A 19,691-nucleotide genomic window follows, 5' to 3' on the forward strand; every position below is an offset into this window, starting at 1 on the left:
TGGTTCTACACAATAAGTTCCATCTTTTCCTGTTACTTAAACATACACATGCCCACATGTACACCTTGGAAATTATGTGAAAAGAACCATGTTTAAAGGATATTTAGGTTTCACATTTGCACAAGTCTGAAAATGCCAGAATTAAAGTTGCTCCCACAATTTTAATTCCTTTTCCCCCTGCTTATGAATTCTGGTACAGTCTTTGGTTACACAATCACATACTATTTTTCCCCCCAGGACTTCAATCTCATTCAGCATACAAGCTGGATTGCGCTCTGGGACTGTGTAGTGAAGGAGGCTGTTAGAAGCTCCTGCCTTTTTGTTACAGAAGTGAGAAAGTGTGGGGTGCATAATGTAGGGAGTTGTGGAAAAGAAAAATGTCCTTTAGGACTGGGGAAGTTTAATGTCAGCCTGGAGAAACTGATTCTTCTCCCTGCCCCTGCCACAAGATTCTAATGTGATGCTGGGTGAGTCAGCATCACATTAGATGCTGTTGGCCACTAATTGTGTGTTTCTCATTTCCCAAGTGCACAGCCCAAGAGACTGCTTTGTAGAAGTGACCAACACTGAAAAACAGAGCTAACAGGCAGCAGGAACTGTTCTTTCAGCATTTTTAAGGCACTTCATACCCCACATATTCCGCAAAGTCAGGTGCTAGAAGTCTTATTATCTTGAGCACCCGAAATTAGTAGGCACAAGTTTGGTCTCAATCTCTTTGCTTCAGTTCCATTATCTGTAAAACAGGGATCATACAAACCATGCCATAAAGGGATTTTGTGATGGTAAATTCATTAATATTTTTAAAGCATTGACAGCCATGATGATTATTGCTATAAGACATCCATGGGGAAAAGAATCAATCATTCAGTATTTAGTGTAGGGTTTAAATGGGATGGCAGTAAGCAAGCTAAATAGGGATATAAAGAAATAAGCAGCAGCTGCTTATTCAGTTTGCACTGTCCATTCTATGCACAAAGTGAGGCAGGACTTGCATGGAAAAAATAGCATGCAGATAAAAAGACTGTACCACAATGCACCTACACCAGGGCCAGATTCAGGCTGTAGAAGTCCCTTATACTTCTACCACTTCCTTACCCATGGTACTTTAACTTGATCTTCCTTTAATATAACCTTAAATTTAGAGCATAGCTGAAAAGGGTAAGCTACAAGGCTGGACTGCTTGGCACGGCTGCTTAAGAAGAGGGAGGATTTTGATGACTGCAATGTCAAGAGATGCATACGGAATAAAACAAGTGACAAGGTTATTTAAACCCATAGGACAAAGGATCAGCCATAGCGAAGTTATGTGCACTATGTTTATGGAACAACACAACCCCTGCATAGACCTACTGCATCATACCCAGTTTGGCACAGAACAAATCTCACTGGCACAACATGCAGATGAAAACCCAACAGAAAAACAGTGTTGGTTAACTGGGCTAGAGGGTTAGCAACAGTAACAAACGAAAGAGCTCATTAATGATGAACAAAGGCAGAAGAAACTGCTAATTTATAAAAGTATTTATAACGACGATATTTGTATCTCATGAGCTCAGTGCAATGACGAGATACTTCACTGATGCCAGGATTGGGTGAACGTATTTTTTGCAGCACAGCTGGCATCCAGGAGGATGAAAGCCTTCCAAACCGGAACCTCAGCCTGAGGCTTAGTTTATATTTTTAGGGAGCAAGTACAGCCTCCACCCCCTGCTCCCCCCCGCCCTGGCATGACGCAGAATGACTTTTCAGGGAAAGTGACGGCAGAGGAGCCGAGTTATTTTGGTCCACAGTGGATCAGCTGACAGGTGATTTTACACCACAAAAAAAAAAAAAACAAAACCACTTTTAGAGTTTGCATCAAATGGTAGGAAAATCTGACTTCAGTGTAGCAGTGAGGGAGGGAAAAAAGCAAAGAAAAATATATATTCATCTGTACAGCTCTGTACAGCCGAGTGTTTATGACTCACACACACCTGGCATTCGCCTGGACTCTGCTTCCCAGCACGCACACACTATTCAAGTTTGCTGCAAACACGCACACAGGGTCTGTCTCTGGGTCAATACAGAAGCTGCCCTGTGACATTTACTTATCACTCCATCACTGGGATTCTGGTATATACATAGAGCCTTGTTCTAGAGCAAGGTAGGCAAAACACAGCCCACAGCCTGCATCCAGCCTGCTACGGGATTTTATCTGGCCTGTGGCAGGTCCCTTGGCCCCATCTGGCCCAGACTTGGGGAGCAGCCAGGGCCATGGCATGTGTGGCTGCCCCCGGGCACATGGCAGAGTGTGAGTAGCGCAACAACTGGACTCTGCTTCCTTGCAGCCCCCATGGCAGTGGCTCAATGTGCCTGGTGGCCACTGCCTGCGTCTCCACCACCACCAGACCCAGCCCTGATGCCTGGGCACCCCAGTTGCGGATGCCAGATGAAGCAAATGGGCCAGGTCACAATGGAGGCTGGGCCAGAACCCCTGCAGACAACATGCACTTGGCCGAGCGGGTGGGATGGGGCCACAGGCAGGTGGAGAGCTGCATCTGGGAGCAGGACAGGCAGGTGGGGCTGGAATTACAGAGTGGTGACAGGGCATAGGGCAGAGCCACGATTTGCTCCCTGTGTGTCCCTGCCTGTGGAAGCACTGCCCATCGCAGGAATGTGCAGGGAGCAGATCATGGCTCTGCCTTAGGCCCAAGCACCACACTGTCTGCCCCATGATCCTGGCCCCACCCACCTGTCCTGCCCCTGGATACCACTCCCCACCCACCCACAGCCTGATCCCATCCACCTCACCAAGCTGGCCCAGGACCCCTCTGAGCAGGGCACATCTCCATGGAGACCCCACCCACCTGCCCACTCCCTCCAACACCCCCAGCGGTGGGTATGGAGCAGATGAGCCAAGGGCCAGGTAGGATCAATTACCCTCCTCGTGACGAGCCAGTCCTGCCCCCTGGCCCTGAACAGTTCACTAAAATTACTTAAGTGGCCATCCAGCCCAAATAATTGCCCATCCCTGTTCTAGAGTGAGATTCAGGCACCCTGCACATATTTCCACTTGCATAGCCCCATGGGATTCAATGGAGATTTATATACCGACTTAGATTAAAACTCAGGAGGTTTTTAACTAATTTAGACTTAACAACCAGAAGGGGCAGATAAACAAAGGGAAGGGAGTATGGGAGTAAATGGTTGCAGCAGCAGAAGATCACATTATGGCAAGGTACTGTACATACTAGTCTTTTTAAGAGGATAAGATATGGGGATAGTGATCAGAATGCAGACTGATAATAGACAATTGACAGAAACAGTAAGCGGAAGAAAGCAAGGTTGTATGGTTACAAAGAGAGCAACAAATGAAGGACAGATGGCAAGTAGCCTCTCTCTTTCCAAAGCAAAATACTGTATGTTGGGTTTTCTCTAAGATTTTAAGACCCAGAGGAGCCTGTTACAATCCTCCAGTCATACCTGCTGCAGCACAGACCATAGGATTTCACCCAGCAATTTCTATATTCAGCTCAACAATTCTTACTTGAACTACAGTATATCTTTAGACACCCAGAGCAAGGACAGACAAGAATTATACCAAATTTAAAAACAAAATAAACTGGGATAAACTGCCCTGAATTTCACTTTTACTTACCATAGGATAGGAGTGGATCCACAAAACACTTACAGCAGATCAGATGACATGCGGTAAAATCCCCTCCGTTCTGTCTAGTTTGTCAGTCTGCCATTACCTGTAGTACTGATCTAAAGACTACAGAGTATGAGGAGGCCACCACACCCCTTGGTAAGCAGTCCCAATGCTGAAACTGATCCCGTTACTAATATTTGTAACTTACTACCTGTTTGAGTTTTTTCTAGCTTCAGTTTGTACCTGTCAGGTCTCATTGTCTGTGTCTGACAATCTAAAGAGATTTCTAATCTGCATTGTAGACTGCCACACCAAACCTTTGAAATATCATCTGCTCACTTTTCCTGGAATTAATCCTGGAATACATCTCTCAGAACAGCTATGTTAGGAGCTATTAAGGCCCAAAATGTCACACACACACACACACACACACACACACACACACACACACGCTCATCTATACTGGGAAATATCATTGTGTTAACCAGCGTATATTAATTTGTCAAATTAAATACTCTGAAGAGAGTTTGGAACCATTACGTTTACCATTGTATCAGCTCCTTGTGGTTAACCCTACAAATGAGGATCAGTTGGCAGGACAGTAACCATGGCATCTCTGGCCTACCGTGACTGTTAAGTCATGTTCAATATTATACTTGATAAAATCTGACACTCAAAGCATTTTCTAAGGCAATGCCTTCTCCTTTGTATAAAAACAGCTTCTTGCAGGGCATAGAGAAGAAAAACCTCTTAGTATCAAAGGGAACAAAGATGCAGTCACAAGCTAAAGTACATTGCAGTGCAGGGCATTAGGAGTTAGACTAGTAGGAAAAAAAAAAGGCTATAATACACAAAAAGTGCTTGCATGCTGGTCTATCAATCTCATCTCCTTCAGAGATTTAGAGGGGAAACCCCCTGCTATTAAATGGTGTCAGACATCCCTCCTTCATCCGCAAAACAAACACAGCAGGGGGAGAGCAGCACAAGGCTCCTCTGCCCCTACATTGTTGTTGCATGCCTCATCACCTACCGAGACCCTCTTCTAACCTGACCCCAGCACCGTCCTACACACAGGAATAAGATGATTCTCCTCAGCAGCCACCAACTTCTGCCTTTCAATGACCGTGTTCCCCCACACTGAGTTACCACAGCCTCGAAGAATAAACATTCAGCTGCTTTTTTGGTAACAAACTTTTTTTTTTTAAATAACATTTTCCACCCCTGCCAAAGCCGCTCACAAACCAACAGGGTCTTTTGACACCTACATCTCTGCAGGCACATTTAAATATGGTCCTGTTTGTGTGACAATCGCGTGGGCGCAGCCTAGTAAACAAGCTGCTCAACAAAAGCAGTGGCAGGTGCTCCCTTCAAGGCACCCTTTCGTGGTTTTCAACTGAACAGCTGCTGCTTAGTGAGAACCAACATGTTTCCAAGGCCTGGCCCGCTCAACGATGGCTCCAGCTGCTACAAGCAGATAAATCTCTGGCTGGACCAGAAAGCCACAGTTTCATACAGCAATGACGGCAAGCCAGTCTCCAGGGTAACCACAGTGCAAAAGACCAGGAAAGGTTACAGCAATGGGAATAATGACAAACAAGTGTCACTGAGATGCCTTTAGACAAGAAAACCTGGGGCCATCTTCATCCCTCAGCAGTCCAGCTCCCCCCTGACTCTTTCATAATATATCTCCCAGGCATCTTAAAAGCCAAACCGACCAGCTCATCCAGAGCGAAGGGTCAGAGGACAAGGTTCTCAGCCTAGATAAATGTGAAGGAGACATAGTGACTGCACATATGTGATATGTCTTGCTGCACGTACAAACCAAGGATCTACGTGGAAGGTAGGGTTAGTACAAAAGGTCTGACATCCACGTTACATCAGCTGCTCAAGGGCCAGGGCTAAAGTTGCCAAGGATCTAACTATCTGGGCCTCCACAGAACAAATATTGACACAGCACAGCCACATGAGCCATCTACATCAGAAAAATAACAGCCCAAGCAAAGCTAGATGTAAGGCACTCAAAGAGGTGGCTGGAAAAACCAAAAGCCATCAACCACCTGCCTAACGCAAGCATGGAGTGAACTAGTGTGTGCATGTTAGAAGCTGCTCCCATCCAGGAAGTTGCCTATTAGCAACAGGGAAACATTAGCAAATGGAAATAGCAGAGAGCAATAAGATGAAAGGTGTTTGGAACTGAAACAAAAAAAGCCCAGGAGCATATTTGGGGAGGGAAAAGGAAAGAAAGCATTAACAGCTAAGGTCAGTAAATGTGGGCCTTTAGAACAATATTCTGAATCAGGCAGGTAGGTTAAGTAATAAAGGGTTCAAACCAGAACATTCAGATCTGGATTTATACCCCTGTGCCTCAGCATCTGGGATCATAAAAGAGTTCAAACTCATCTCTACAGTTAAGTGAGAGGAATCTGATGTTTACTTGAAGCCCCCGAATCAAACCCTTAGGGTTTGGTCCGCAGCGCTGATAAAGCATTTGTTCCTGTCATTCACAATTCAACCATTTAAGCCAGTTAAAAACTAATTCCCTAGTTTCTCAACCCAGCTTGAGCACCAGGAAGTTTATCAAGCATTGAAGGCCCAACATGCTACAACTTACAGTAGTATATGCACAGTGTTTGGATATGTACAGGCAGTCCCCAACTTACGGCATTTCGACTTAAGGCGCTTCGCGCTTGAGACGCTTCACCATTTACTCTGATGTTATTACTTACGGCGCTGGACCCTCGCACTTACGGCACTACAGGGAAATTTACAATGAGAAAAAGAGAGTAGCAAAACAAACATCCCTGGAGCAGTTTCTCAGTCTCCGCAAAATCTTCCCAAAGAAGCCCTTCTGAATTCCATGACCCTGATGAAGGTGTTCCTTCACCTTCTGATTAAATAAAATGTTATGTGATTAGTTACTTATTGCCCTGTTTAATCGATTTATATACAGCACACTTTGGAAAACTTTGTACCGTACAGTGTATATCACTTATAGTGGATTAAACAATTGATTTAAATATGGTGTTTATGGTCATTTGTATAAAAAGTTGGGCATCAGGCCCTCGGTCACGAACGTAACCCCCTATTATAACATTGTTTCTATGGGAAAATCAGATTCGACTTGCATCGTTTTGACGTACAGCACCTTTTCCAGGAACGTAACCCGCCGAAAGTGTGAGGACTGCCTGTACAAGGCACTGAAAACACTAACAGCACTTTGCTCAACTAACAGCCTTAACTGAACTGTTTTAGCATCAGTGTGGAGGTGTGGCAGCAGGACATTCTGACAACATAGGACAGGGTGGCCAGGAGGGCCGTCTCTGGAATTTGATAATACGGCTCATGTGCTCTTGTCTACAGAACTGAAGACATGTGGAACTTAACATGCCCTAGTACATAATGCTCCACAATGTGTGTGGCATAGCATATTTTATACCACCCTCCCCCAAATCAATGTACTAAACTAAACTAAAGCTTGGGACCTCTTTTAGCAGACATTCTGCTTTTCCTCTGATTTTAATACAGACAAAATGGTTTCAAATTGTGGAGGATTGCTTTACTTCCAGCATATTTCAGTGCTTGAAAGCAGAAACTCAATTCAAAGATTGGGCTGGGAAGAGAAGGAAAAGGAGTGAAGGAACCAGAGGCCTAACACAACTCACCGATGTGATAAATCTATACAAAGGCTGTCGCCTCTCTGTATATTTCACTGTGATGGGGCTCAGATCGTACCGAAACCAGATAGCCGGGATAATACGGCCAGTGTGACTGTAGGCCACGTACTCCTAGAAAAAAGAGAAAAACAGAAAGTCTCAGCAACTGCACTGTAAAGATTATGTTCTCTAGCATCCTGTTGTCTCACGTGCTCCCTTTTTCATTAGCCTGGCTCTGTCTCTTGTTTCCTCAAGAGTTATTCTTTGTTAAGATTAGATTTAAGAAGAATAAACTGCTAGTTTCTCAATCAGGGATGGTTTTCCTCTCAACACAGGAAAGGAAACAAAATGAAGTAGCCCTGCTCCATTCACCCCATAGAAACCCTGTTTTTCCCCCCTTGCCTCTTGAAGTCTTTTCAATATGGAGTGGATTCAGTTTCAATGAAAAAAAAAAGGAGACCAGAATGCTGACCAGAATAGCTTCAGGGCTCTTACCAGACTGAAAATTAGTGCCTGAGCTGTAGTGGCTCTTTGGGGCAGAGAGGAAGTAAAGGATCACAGAGATAATGGGAGACAGGAGACAGACAGTCCAAACTAAAACCCTGTCCACTTTGTGCCAGGAGGTCTATGCCAGATTATTCCAATAGTTTCCTGCTTCCATGAGAGTTTAGGGCTGAAGCAATGATTATTTTTTTTTAGTAGAAAAAAATGCAAAGACGGCTCCTTTTCCTGCACTCCAACTTTGAAGGGAGCAGTTTTGACAGACCTGACCTCATTTTTTTTTCCTTCCTCTCTCCACCTCCTGGCAACACAGCCCTACTGATTCAGTCTTGGCCAAGTGCCCTGATTGCAGCCCTGCTCAGAGAGGTGTCAAAAGCAGCAGCTCTGGCTGTACATTTTCTAAATGACTTTTTAGAACTTATGTCACAAGACTCTTATCAGAACAGCAGTTGTGACATTAAACAGAACAAACACACTATTGTCTGGGGAAAGAAAGATATCCGAAACCTCAGGACACTGTGTTCAGGCAGGATCTGAAATCAGTGGAGAGCATCAATCATCTGAGCACTAGCTCACGAGAGTGCACACACACATCCATTGCAGTCGGGACAAACTCTAACGTATTTTAATAGATAGCAGCAGCCTCGGGAGCCTCAAGAGAAACTAGAGAACAAAAAAAATCTTTTTTATTTTAATTTTGTTTTTTTTTAAAGTTAAATCCTTTTTTTTAACTACAAAATTAAATATTAACATTTACCATGAAACTTGCATTAGGACCTAAACTTACGATCATCTTTTTAAAAATCCTTTAGATTAAATAAATATTCAAGGAGTACATATTTGCTGTCACTGGCTAGACACCTGAAACCAGCATTTCTTGAAATGCTAAACCAGTTTTTGACAGCAGTCTTCTCTTCTACAGGCTCAGAGGGCATCTTCTTCCTTTGAGTTTATTCAGTTAATTCCAGTTCACTAATTAGCTGATTCATACTTATACTAATAGGGGTTGTTGTTGTTGTTGGGTTGTTTGTTGTTTTTTGGGGGGGGGAGGGGAGAAACAAGGAAATGTTTTATTCTACAGATTTAGGAAAAAGATGAGAAAAAAATAATAGTTCTAAAATTCTGAAAGATATGGATGAGTAGAAAGAAAAGCAGTTCTATTCATTAACTACAGCTAGCAATTCTTAACTTAAGAAGAAAATGACTTAAAATGCAAAATATTTTTTGATAAACCTCCTCTCTCTCTTGTGCATCCTGCATCTTTATGATAGCTTTTAATAAAGACTTTTTGAAAATGCTGTTTTTGTGCATTTAACTGAATTACATTTTTCATCCCAACACAGCTTGGCGTGCCACTGTACCTCATTTACTAAATTAATTTTTTACATTGTTTACCTTTTTTCCAACATGATAATATAAAAATTAAGCATCTGAATAGATGTATATAAAGAAATATAATTACTTAAATACACTTGTATTGAAACAGTATATACTGCTTACTAGGAAATGTAGTGGGGTGGAGGGGGGGTTGTTGGTTTTTTTACAATAGGTTGATTGGACCTAAATATTATTGCTACCAACCAATAAGAATTGACCTCCAAGGAAAATAACTGAAAAGTATAAATAGAAAACAAGACAAATATGTATTATTCAAATCAAGGTTTTCTGTTTGATATTAAAACAATTGATCTACTTTGAGGACAGAAAACACAAAAAACTACATACAAAATCCAAAGGGCAGCAAACAGCACTTGATGTTCCACTGGTACATCAACAGAACATTAGCAGTGCTGTGCCTGTGCTTTTCACAGCCTTAGCTGACTAGCAAAAGGCAGTGCCCACTTAAGCAAACATTAAGTTTCCTCTGCCTGTTCAAAAATTATTTACATCCAACAAAAACCCTTCAATGGAAAAAAATAGCCACCAGCCAAGACCTGTCACTTGGAATGGCACTGCCAGCTTCTGTTATAAAAATTAGTATGGCCTGGATCCCTTCAGCAAGACTCTGAGCTGCAATTCAACCTATTTCAGGCTGTAAAGATTTTCGGTAAAACATATAAGGAGCTGTGTCACTTGAGTTTGTGTACAAGTCAGCTGCATGGAAACAATCCACTAGAGAAAAAAAAATAAGCACCAGGTTAAGAAAGAAAAAAAAGCAAACCTTGTGCTGCTACTAATTATAGAAGAAGTGATGGCAAAAGTCTCATTCTAAAGCATTTCAGTTCCTCACTCTTCCACCAGGGGCTACTGTGCACCTATAGAAGTACAACACGAATGGGATTTGTAACCAATGTGTCTTCCCCTGCACTCAGTGGGCTTTGTTTGCCCAACAGCAAGACTCGCCTCACAAACACCCTCTTTCTTACCTTGTTTGCTACAGTGTACTGGTAGGAGTACCGCTGCTTGCCACTCATATCTTCATACACTGTGGGGACTATCTTCAATATGTAATCATGAGATGCAAGAGCTGTGGATTCAAAGGGGAAAAAACAGAATGAGCCACTGTTCAAGGGAAATTGCAGTCTGCTTGATAGGTTTAAAATGTGTAAAACTTTTCAATGCAAGTAGGTTGTAAGTGAAGGCCCCTCTTCCATTTGAACTCATCCTTCAACTAAAAGCAGTGCAAACTTGCACTTCACAGATTTCATAGACGTTAGGGCTGGAAGAGGCCTCAGAAGATCATCGAGTGCAGTCCCCTGCCTGAAGGGCAGGAAGTCATCTGGGGTCATATAAGGGTGCTGCAGGTTTTTCCTCCCAAGGTGGAGAACCTTGCATTTTTCGGTGTTAAACACCATCAGGTTCTCGTCCGCCCATTTGCTGAACCTGTCCAGGTCAGCCTGGATCACCCGCCTGTCTTCTGTTTGGATGCTTTGCCCCCAAAGTTTGGTGTCATTGGCGAACTTCCATATATATAGAACAACCCAGACCATCCGAAGAGCTCCAACAAGTGCCCACTTCTTTAAGACCCCAGGATGAGAATTAGGGTCATTTAAAAAAATACCAATTTTGCAGCTCTGATACCGTTTAACAAGCCACTGTACCTAGAATAAAAGAGCTGCACTTGGGATCAACACTGATTAAAAGTGATGTGCTGCTCTTGCAGCTCTGGCTTACAGCACTGTCCATGAAAGGAAGTTTCTCAAACATTATAGGCTGAGTGGCCACACACTCCTACAGAACTGAACTGGGGGAATAATATTGTTCTATGGCATTCTCCTTCCAACACCACCCACAGTAACTTAACAATAACTTATTTATTTTGTGGGGTACCACAGGCATTGGGCATTTTCCTGGATGATGGAACAGTTCAGAAAGGCAGAAGACTATCACTAAGCCACAATAGGGACTCCCAGTATAAAGCACAATGCTCAGTTACCTCCTGGGGGGAAAAAATCTAGGGTCACAAGCAACCTCTGAAATCTCATGTCTGGAAGAGGCTGAAGTTGCTTCCAGCTTTGAAGGTACAGGAAGAATTAGCTGACCAGCGGCATGCATTGGGATTTCACCCTCATTCTATGACTGGTCACATAGAAGTGTAGCCTTGGTGTGGGAGCGCATGACAACAACTAAAGAACAGGGGAAATATTTTAGTGGTGGTAGAAAAAGCAGTAGCAAACAGAGTGGAGGTTACAGGGGTAATACTACTCTGTAACCCCAGCCCACTCACACTTGTTACTCTGTGTAATGTCAAGCAGACAAAACAGCACGTTCTTTAGCAGGTGATCGTGACAGCTGTACAGAACAGCAGTGGCTAGAGTGTTAGAATTGCAGGAGGTGAATAAAGGACCCACTGAAGTAGGCCTTCCCGAGGGCCAGGGGCCAAAAGCAGGAATGAAAATTGAATTCACTGATGCCTGGGTCCCTTTGGTTGCTTTAAAAGGACACTTATTTGCGCCCCCCTCCCATTAGCATTCTATTAATAACCCTGGTGGGAAAAGAACAAATGTAGACCACATAAGAGGACAGATAAGTCCTGAAAGAGCTGATGATACATACGATTTGAGCTGATTTTGTCAGCCCCCTCCAGGGCATTGAAAGCTCCATGAATGTTCTGGACCTGGAGAGCAAGGAGGCACATTTAGTGACTAACCTTTAACACAGAACTCTTGGCTTTTAATTTCCCACTTTTTCTTTTAATGAAGAATCCAGCCTGACCCAGTTCTCCCAAAGGCAAAGCCTTAACCCAACAGGAAAGGTCCCAAATTACTCTCTTGGTAATCATTACCCAGAGAGATGGGCACCAACTGATGAGGTTGTACTATCAAACTCCAAGGATCTACCATTATAATTCATACTAAATGGCTTCATCCAGGGGAGCTCTGATTAAGAAACAAGTCAGCGTGATGTTCTGAGGTGACTATCCATCCCAAACTGTGACATCATGCACCAGGCTGGGTTGGTAGTTGATGAGATCATACTAGAATTGGAAAAGTTTCTCACTGGAGGATAAACACATTTCTTCTATCGCATGCAATCAAAAACTGAAAGCAGCTGGGAGACATGCTTTGAAGATCTGAATTCCAGGTAGAACCCAGAGTTCTGCTGCAGGTTCATTTAAAAGTGGTCTGGTTTCTACAGCATTAACTCACTAGGGCCTATCCTTACCACCCTGTATGATATGCCCTGAGAGAGGGGAGGGAGAAATACCAGCTATCCCACCCATTCTTTAACAGCTGGATGCAGGCATGAAAAAAATCAGACACTCATTACCCACCCCACTCATCTTTAATCAACTGGATTATTCCTTGTTTCTGTGCAGAAGCATCTAATAAAAGCAATGGCCAAGAACAGTAAGCATCAATGGCCACCAGTAAAACAATCAAGTCAGGAAACAGTCAAGATCAGGAAAGCCATACAGGGAACTCACAGCAGCATAAAGGGGAAGGAGAAAGGAAGAACAACTCCCCCAGCTAGGAAATTCTTGAACATTGAGAGCCAGGCAGAGAAGAGAGTTTTGCCTAAATTGGGGATGGGTTGCATTCCCCACTAATTTCAACAACCACACCTCTCTCAAAAGCTATTAGCTGGGAAACACCTACCAGAACTTAAATGGGCGTTTCCTTGATCAATGTTTACAAGGAAAATGGCTTGCTGGCAAAGCAAGGTAATCAGTTCCCTCTGTTACGTTCTGGGAAAGACTATTCTAGCAAGACAACTTTGGTATTTCTTGAGCAAGTAACATGCAGGTGACAATATAAATAAAAGCATAACAAGGCTTTCTACCATACTACCCCTTTACTATTTGTCAGGATGACTAGCACTTGAGCCTGCCAGCTATTCACCTCACTACAAAACCAATCTGCAGTACAGCTGCAAGTTACAAGGCTTGAACAGAAGCAGCCTTCCACCGACATTCCCACAATTCCCTGTTTTCGAGTGTGCCAGCCCTTGTGCACACCTCTCCCTCTACTCCTCAAAGCTAGATGGTGCTGCATAATGACTTGTTTGGCATGCTAACCTGTTATCTCCTTGTGGACCAACAGCCTAACACCTGCTAGCTTCAGACTGTTGGCCAACCTCTACTCTATCGAGCTGAGGACATACTCCCAACATGGAGGTTCCATGCCAGGAGCGTATGCTGTTAATGCTGTAGAATTTGTCCTGCCTTGACAAATATCTGGAAAGCGGCAATACAGTTTGGGCCCCAGTAGCAGACAGGTTTGCCCTTATGATGGAATTTGAAGTCACCTTGCTCAACAGGTCATTCACAGGACCCGGTTGGAGTGCCAAGATCAAACTTGGTACTTCAGGCAGCAGAACTGAAGGGCAAAAGATGCTAACCAGGTCATGACCACATTTTGTGTCTGGGCTATGTGGAGCTTGATGGGCTATATTTGCCAGTACTCCAAATACTGAACCCTTTCTGCCCATTCTATAGCAGATGGCATTCTTTAAGAGGGAAAATAAGGCATGCTGAAATCAGGCACAGACAGTGTAATTGTGATCATGGCACCTTGGCTCGCAATGAATCTGGAGCAGCTTGTTCAGTAAGCTGTCCCACGAGGTATCCCAGACAAAATCTCTGAGGACCTTTTCAGGTATGAACTCACAGAAGTGGAAGCAAAGTAACTGAAACCTTAGGATAGTAAGCACTGCCTGACATGCTTGTTGTTGTTTGGCGGTAACTTTCTTTGTTAATGAGGAGGGGTTTCCTGGAAGATGGCCAGTGAATTCACAATTAGAAAGGAATTTGGGTCTCCTGGGCGCCATCTGTTTTACTGAATGATGGAAAAATATGTAAAGGGTTTATGCAACAGCTTGCTCTGCCTCCTTCCTCCCTAGTACCCCGAGCACCATGCATTCCAAGACAGCTCTTGGGAGGGGATAAAACATAAATACACAAGCCAAGTATGAAATGTTCATAGTTGTGGCTTACCAATTCTAACTACACTGAGTTGGACACACATACACACACCTTAGAAACTGATACACAAGATCAAAGATTTCACACCCCCTTCCAATGCTTCATTATGATTTGTAACAGCACAATGTTCATGGATTACAATTTTAGAAAGCTTATTAAAAAATGGACCTCAGACAACAACAGCTACATGATTGCTTCTGTGAATATTTCACAGCATTAAAGGTCACAATAAGTCACTTCAGTCTTTGTGCATCTCTTCCAGGAAAGCCATCCTGCAAGCAAAACAGCCACTGTTTTCTAGCAGCTTCCATGGAGACAAGTCACTGAATCCCTTAATGGCAAACTCTAAACCATTTGTGCTTTTTGTTCTCCCTCTCCTGTGGTGATTGTGGGGAAGGGGGGAAAAAAAAGTCTGTGGATCACCTGTGCTCTTCCAGAGTCCCCCTCTTTCCATGAGGCTTGGAAATTTGACATGGAGTAGGAATTCTGGACAGTCAGATTAGCTGGGCAAGCAAACTTTGTTGGTTCATCCCTGTAACTGATAAGCCCCATAACATTTCCTTATACTTTGCTTTCACTGGGCTCTTAATCTCTTTTGTATAAACTGAAGGAACCAACCCCTTCACTGCCCTAGAATGCTTCCTCTCCTTTTCCATTTTGAGACTCCCACATTTTGTTTCCTTCATGGCTTTCTGGAAAAAAAATCAGGGGGCCCAGTCTAATAAGAGTCATGCTATACTAGGCATTCCAGTGTCCCTTAGCGTTACTAAGACATTCAAAATCATATTTTTTAAAAAAGAAGAAAAACAGATTTCACCATTCTGGGTTCAGCTGTCATCTTGCTAGTTTTTCACCTGCTACATCCAGTTGGTCAGACTCACAAATGAGAACGGGTGGTATTCCAAAATAATACAAATTGTAAATTGTGGCCTCATCATTAAGTAGTAATGCAAGGGAAATTCATTCCGTACGTTTCTAACAAAATACCAAACAGTCTCTTTGTTTTCCTTGGCAGGCACTTTGTAATATGAAGGGCCATCCTGACCAGGAGCCTGTGCACAGAGCAGTAAGCATGGTGCAGGAGCAGGAGCAGTAAGCATGGTATGGACACAGGTAACCAGAATGTGTTAGATAATGCAGTGTGAATTGAGAAAGGGCAGTCTGCCAGCTTTGAGTTCACATTGAAGACATACCCTCAATGGTTGAACAAACTGTGATCCTTATGTAAGGGGATATTTTGAAGAAGTATCAGGATCAAAGTTTGCTTAATAAAGGTGACCTCTCAAGCAGACTGCATACTGCATAATTTAAACAGGGCATGTGTCAGTGGGGGAGAAGACATGCTCAATTTACATGAACTAGTGGTTGCACCACAAGCAAGCAATCAGTGCCTTCAGGCCGCATTGCTGCAATATGAAAACTAGGTATTCTGCTGGCATTGTCATGTCACAAGGAGGTGTAAAAAGGAGACATCTGAATGCATGATTAGCAGCCACAGGAGAGTAGGTGTGTACTGGCTTGGGTCAGAATATTTAAGGGCAGCTGCTATACTTCCAAACCAGTTCAGAAGGAACTAGCTCAGGCAAACGTTCATTCCAGGGAGGTGTCTGTACATTATATAACTCCACATACACCTACCCTTTCCTGAGGTGTTGACAGGGCCACAGGTTCAGTTTAAAATGGAAAAGCAAAAAGCAGAGCAAAATCAGTGACTCCACAGAGACTCCAGGGGGAAGAAAATTGTGTATGTTTTTCTGCCTTCATTGATCTGGTCCTTAGAGAGTAGCTTAGCACCTTTCATATTCACCTTGGCGCTTTGGTTCTATGTCAGGGACATCTACAAAATATTCTAAGATCAGACTGAACCAGAATCAAAGCCAATCAGAACTGAAACTTGAGCAAGTTCCAACCAACCTAATCTTTAAACCATTATTTCAGCAAGGCTTCCTTTTCAGCTGATTTAGCTGAAGCATTTATGAACATGGGTTGCTGAATCTCTATTTGAGCTGCTGCCCAAGCAAGATCATTTAAAATCCCAACACTATTAATTATTTCATTCCTTATGTAAGAATGCAGGTGGGATGGCTGCAGAAATGAACAATTTACTGTGAGTGATGGCTCCTTGTAATGCCACAATGGGTGGCACTTGAAAGAAACCACTGCCTGCTCCCCTCCTCTCTCCCCTACTTCCCCCTACCGTAAAAATCAAGTAGAGGCCAAATGCACACCACCTAACCAAGTACTCTGAACCAGCATTCGTTCCCTCTAAACTGCATAGCACGAGCAGCTGCTCAGGTACGCCTGGCAGCACAGTACGAGCGTGCCTGCACAGCTTAGAGGGAACGCTGCTCTGAACACTGGAACCCCACGGAGAGGAATCCAAGCTCAAGGAACAAAAACAGTGACCCTGATCGTCTGAATTCCAGTCTCCTTTTACAGCCAGAAAAAATACTTCCATCCAGTATATGGAAGAGAACAAGCCTCTGCACTCTTACCTCTGTACTTTGGATACAAGACTTCTTGAAGACTGAGGCAGCACCACCCAACTCCAGAGATCTATCACCATTGGGAGAGAGGAGATAAATATTCTCCTGGTGTTCTGCTAGAAGGTAGTGGTGGGCTGCCCACTGGGATATGCTAGTAGGTTTGTGTGGGTAAGAGTTTGCATAACAAAGCCTTTCAGCACACAATCCCTTTCTGAGGGTTGGATACATATTGAGATCAAGGGCGGTGAAACCAAAAGAAAAAAAAAATTAATAAATAAAATCAAACAATCAACAGAAAAGTTCACCTATATCAGGATCATCTCCAAAGAACCCCTTACAGTGACTCAGTGGCTCCTAACCAAAGCTTGCTTAATCTAGCTAGCAGCAGATGAGTTTACATCGCCTACATCACATGCTTTTTAGCTTGCGTTTTGCCTGCTGAACCAAGTGACATTTACACGTAACACATGAAAGCAACAGAAGCAACTGAATACCACCTATCAACGTGGTGCACGTCAACGTGGTGGGCTAAACAGGTTTTCACCAGCACAGGAAACATCTGCAATCGGACATCTGGCTTGTATTCCACTCCATGTTCGGAGATCCTTGTCTGCCCAACTCCATCAGGCTGACAAGCTCTTCAGTTATGGCACTCAAAAGACTGGAATCTGGTGACAGGAACCTTACCCTGTGGGACTCATTTCCCACAAAGGCACGAGCAGTGACTGTTAGTATTTGCATAACATTTTTCAGAATCTTAAACATGTTTTACAGACAATAAACAGACTCATTCATTCGCTAATATCTAAATGCTCCCACACAAGTTGTTTCCCCAAGGAAGCCAGGGGAAAAACCAGAAGACTACAAAGCAAAGGTTTTTGGACTTGTTAGCATTAAAAAGGTGTTTCAGAGTTGGCATAAATGAAGCAGGGCAGAACAGTAATGTCTGTGATGATGAAGGAAGATTATAGGGAGACTGGTTAAGCCACGCTTGGAATTATGAAATTGGTGTGCACATGTATCACCGCAGCTCAATGGAAGCACCTCTTCGCAAGGCAGTTACAGAGGTGCATTCTTCTGAACTGTTCCAACTGAGAAACCAGGGCTTATATAACACAGCACCAGTGAAACTCTAGCCACAAGGCTAGTGCCAAAGTTCATTCTTACCAGCAGGGGGAAGACAGCTTTGGGGTTAGTCCAGTTCATTCTATGAGAAGGGGAAAGCTACTCGCTTCTCCCTGAGAAACCCAGAGGAGGGGCTACAAAGCTAAAAACTAGATGCTCTTTTTCTACCTGCCCAGAGCCCAGGCTGGATGTGGCATGCAACCGGGAGGCTGCAAGTGGCACACTAAGTTCTGGAGCCCTGGCTGCATGTGGACCTATGGGCCCATGGCGAGCAAGAGGCCTGGGCAGCACAACCCCAGCCCCTTCCCTGCCATGTGCCCCCAAAGCACAGTGTGATGGGTGCCACCATAGTCTGGGATGCTCACAGCAGATGGTGGGCTATACCATCTGTTTAGGAGACTGCAAACAGCTGCACCAGGGAGCCCTGGCCCAGCTCCCTAACTGGAGGCCACTGTAACCCCAGCCCCTTCCCCAGTGTGTTCCCCAAGGCACACATGCAGCTGCTGCTGGCAATGAGCTGGGCTGGGGCCTCAGACCCCAGTGCAGTTGCTTGCAGCTGCCTGCTGCAGACAGCTCAGGCTCCATGGTGAGTGGCAGGGTCCTGCCCAGAGCCTGAGCTACTTACAGCAGACAGCCACAAGGCTGCAAGCAGCTGTACCAGGGTCCAGAGCACTGGTCCAGCCTGCTGCTGGCAGCAGCTGCAAGTGTGCCTTGGGGAGCATAGCAGGGAGGAGCTGTGGCTGCAGCCGTGCTGCCATGACCAGGATCAGGCCCCTTGCAGCTCTCCCACCATCCACCCCTGGCATGCCAACGTTTTCAAAGTTCAGGTTGCAGGGAGGTTTTTTTGGCAGTTGGCACAAAAATGTTGCTGACCTCTGCCCTAGATTATAGGTCCTCTGACCTTCCCCAGCCCAGTACCAAAACTGGAGACAGGAGGAAGGAGGGAGGGTAGGGTGCAGGGTGGGGCAGCAGGCAGGGCAGCAGCTCTGGACACTGACTAGACAGGAACACCAGATTCCCCTCCAGGAGATTTTACCATGACAGGGGCAGCCCTGTGCTGCCCAGCTTTAGGAGACAGGCAGAACAGCCCCACGCTCAGCAGTGCATCTGGGGTTGAGTAGAATGGTGCTCCTTTCCAGGGATTTTCTCTCATAGTAGGTGTAGCATATTTGGGGTTCTTCATCATCATGCCTTCAATCCAACCTTTCTTTACGGTCTGTTCCCACTATTCTGCACAGGTCACTGCTCCTGGTGTTGCCAGATCTTGTGGGGTGCTTTGTGGTGCTACACGGCATCTCAGGGGATGATTCATAGTTTGCTTCTGACAAACACACTGGTCGGTTGCGTGACTCTGGGTTGAAGGGGAGCAAAAGGGGCCCAAGAGGTGGCTCCCAGGGAACCCATGCCATGACTTTCTGCAGCAGCAGCTGCCTGCCCTGTGCAGAACCCAGGCAGGTAATACTTTTCTCCCCTCACCTGCTTAACTGGTTGGCATACCCCTGGCCCCTCTCCTCAACCCTGAGTGCTAAATAAGCTCTCTACACCTCTGCCCCAGCCATCCTTAAGCATGTATCAAGAAGTGTAGTATAGAAATAATTCTGTCCCATACAGACAGAGGAAAGAACTCACCTGCAACTTGTCCCCAAAAGAGAGTTTGTGGATGATGTGAGTCATGTCAGGATTCTGAGGCTGTGCTGTGGCACTGTGCGTGGATACATGGAAATTACCAGGAACCTAAAATCCGCCAGCATTCAAAACAAGAACATGCAGAATTGTATGTTTATCTACCAGATGTTGCCAGTTACTGATACATGAAATAGCATAAAAAAAATAGACCCATCTCATCTAGCATCCTCTATCTAGTATACAGTAGCAAATAATTCATACTTCAGTGAAATGCCTGATATACACACCTGGCCCGTAATACAATG

General features: G+C 44.4%; 1 protein-coding gene across 1 annotated transcript in view; it reads right to left on the reverse strand.

The window, feature by feature from the left end:
- Nucleotides 1-19,691, reverse strand: part of ERGIC1 (endoplasmic reticulum-golgi intermediate compartment 1) — a 95,071-nt gene that overhangs the window by 4,638 nt on the left and 70,742 nt on the right. The window contains exons 6-9 of the mRNA XM_090064885.1: nt 19,390-19,494; nt 11,782-11,842; nt 10,152-10,252; nt 7,294-7,416 (exon numbers count right to left, since the gene is read on the reverse strand). Of these exons, the coding sequence (XP_089921011.1) occupies nt 7,294-7,416; nt 10,152-10,252; nt 11,782-11,842; nt 19,390-19,494 (390 nt within the window). The remainder of the gene's footprint in view (nt 1-7,293; nt 7,417-10,151; nt 10,253-11,781; nt 11,843-19,389; nt 19,495-19,691) is intronic.

The sequence above is a fragment of the Crocodylus siamensis genome, chromosome 10, assembly GCF_052110815.1.
Source record: "Crocodylus siamensis isolate JL-2025a chromosome 10, ASM5211081v1, whole genome shotgun sequence".
In the NCBI taxonomy this organism is placed as follows: domain Eukaryota; kingdom Metazoa; phylum Chordata; order Crocodylia; family Crocodylidae; genus Crocodylus; species Crocodylus siamensis.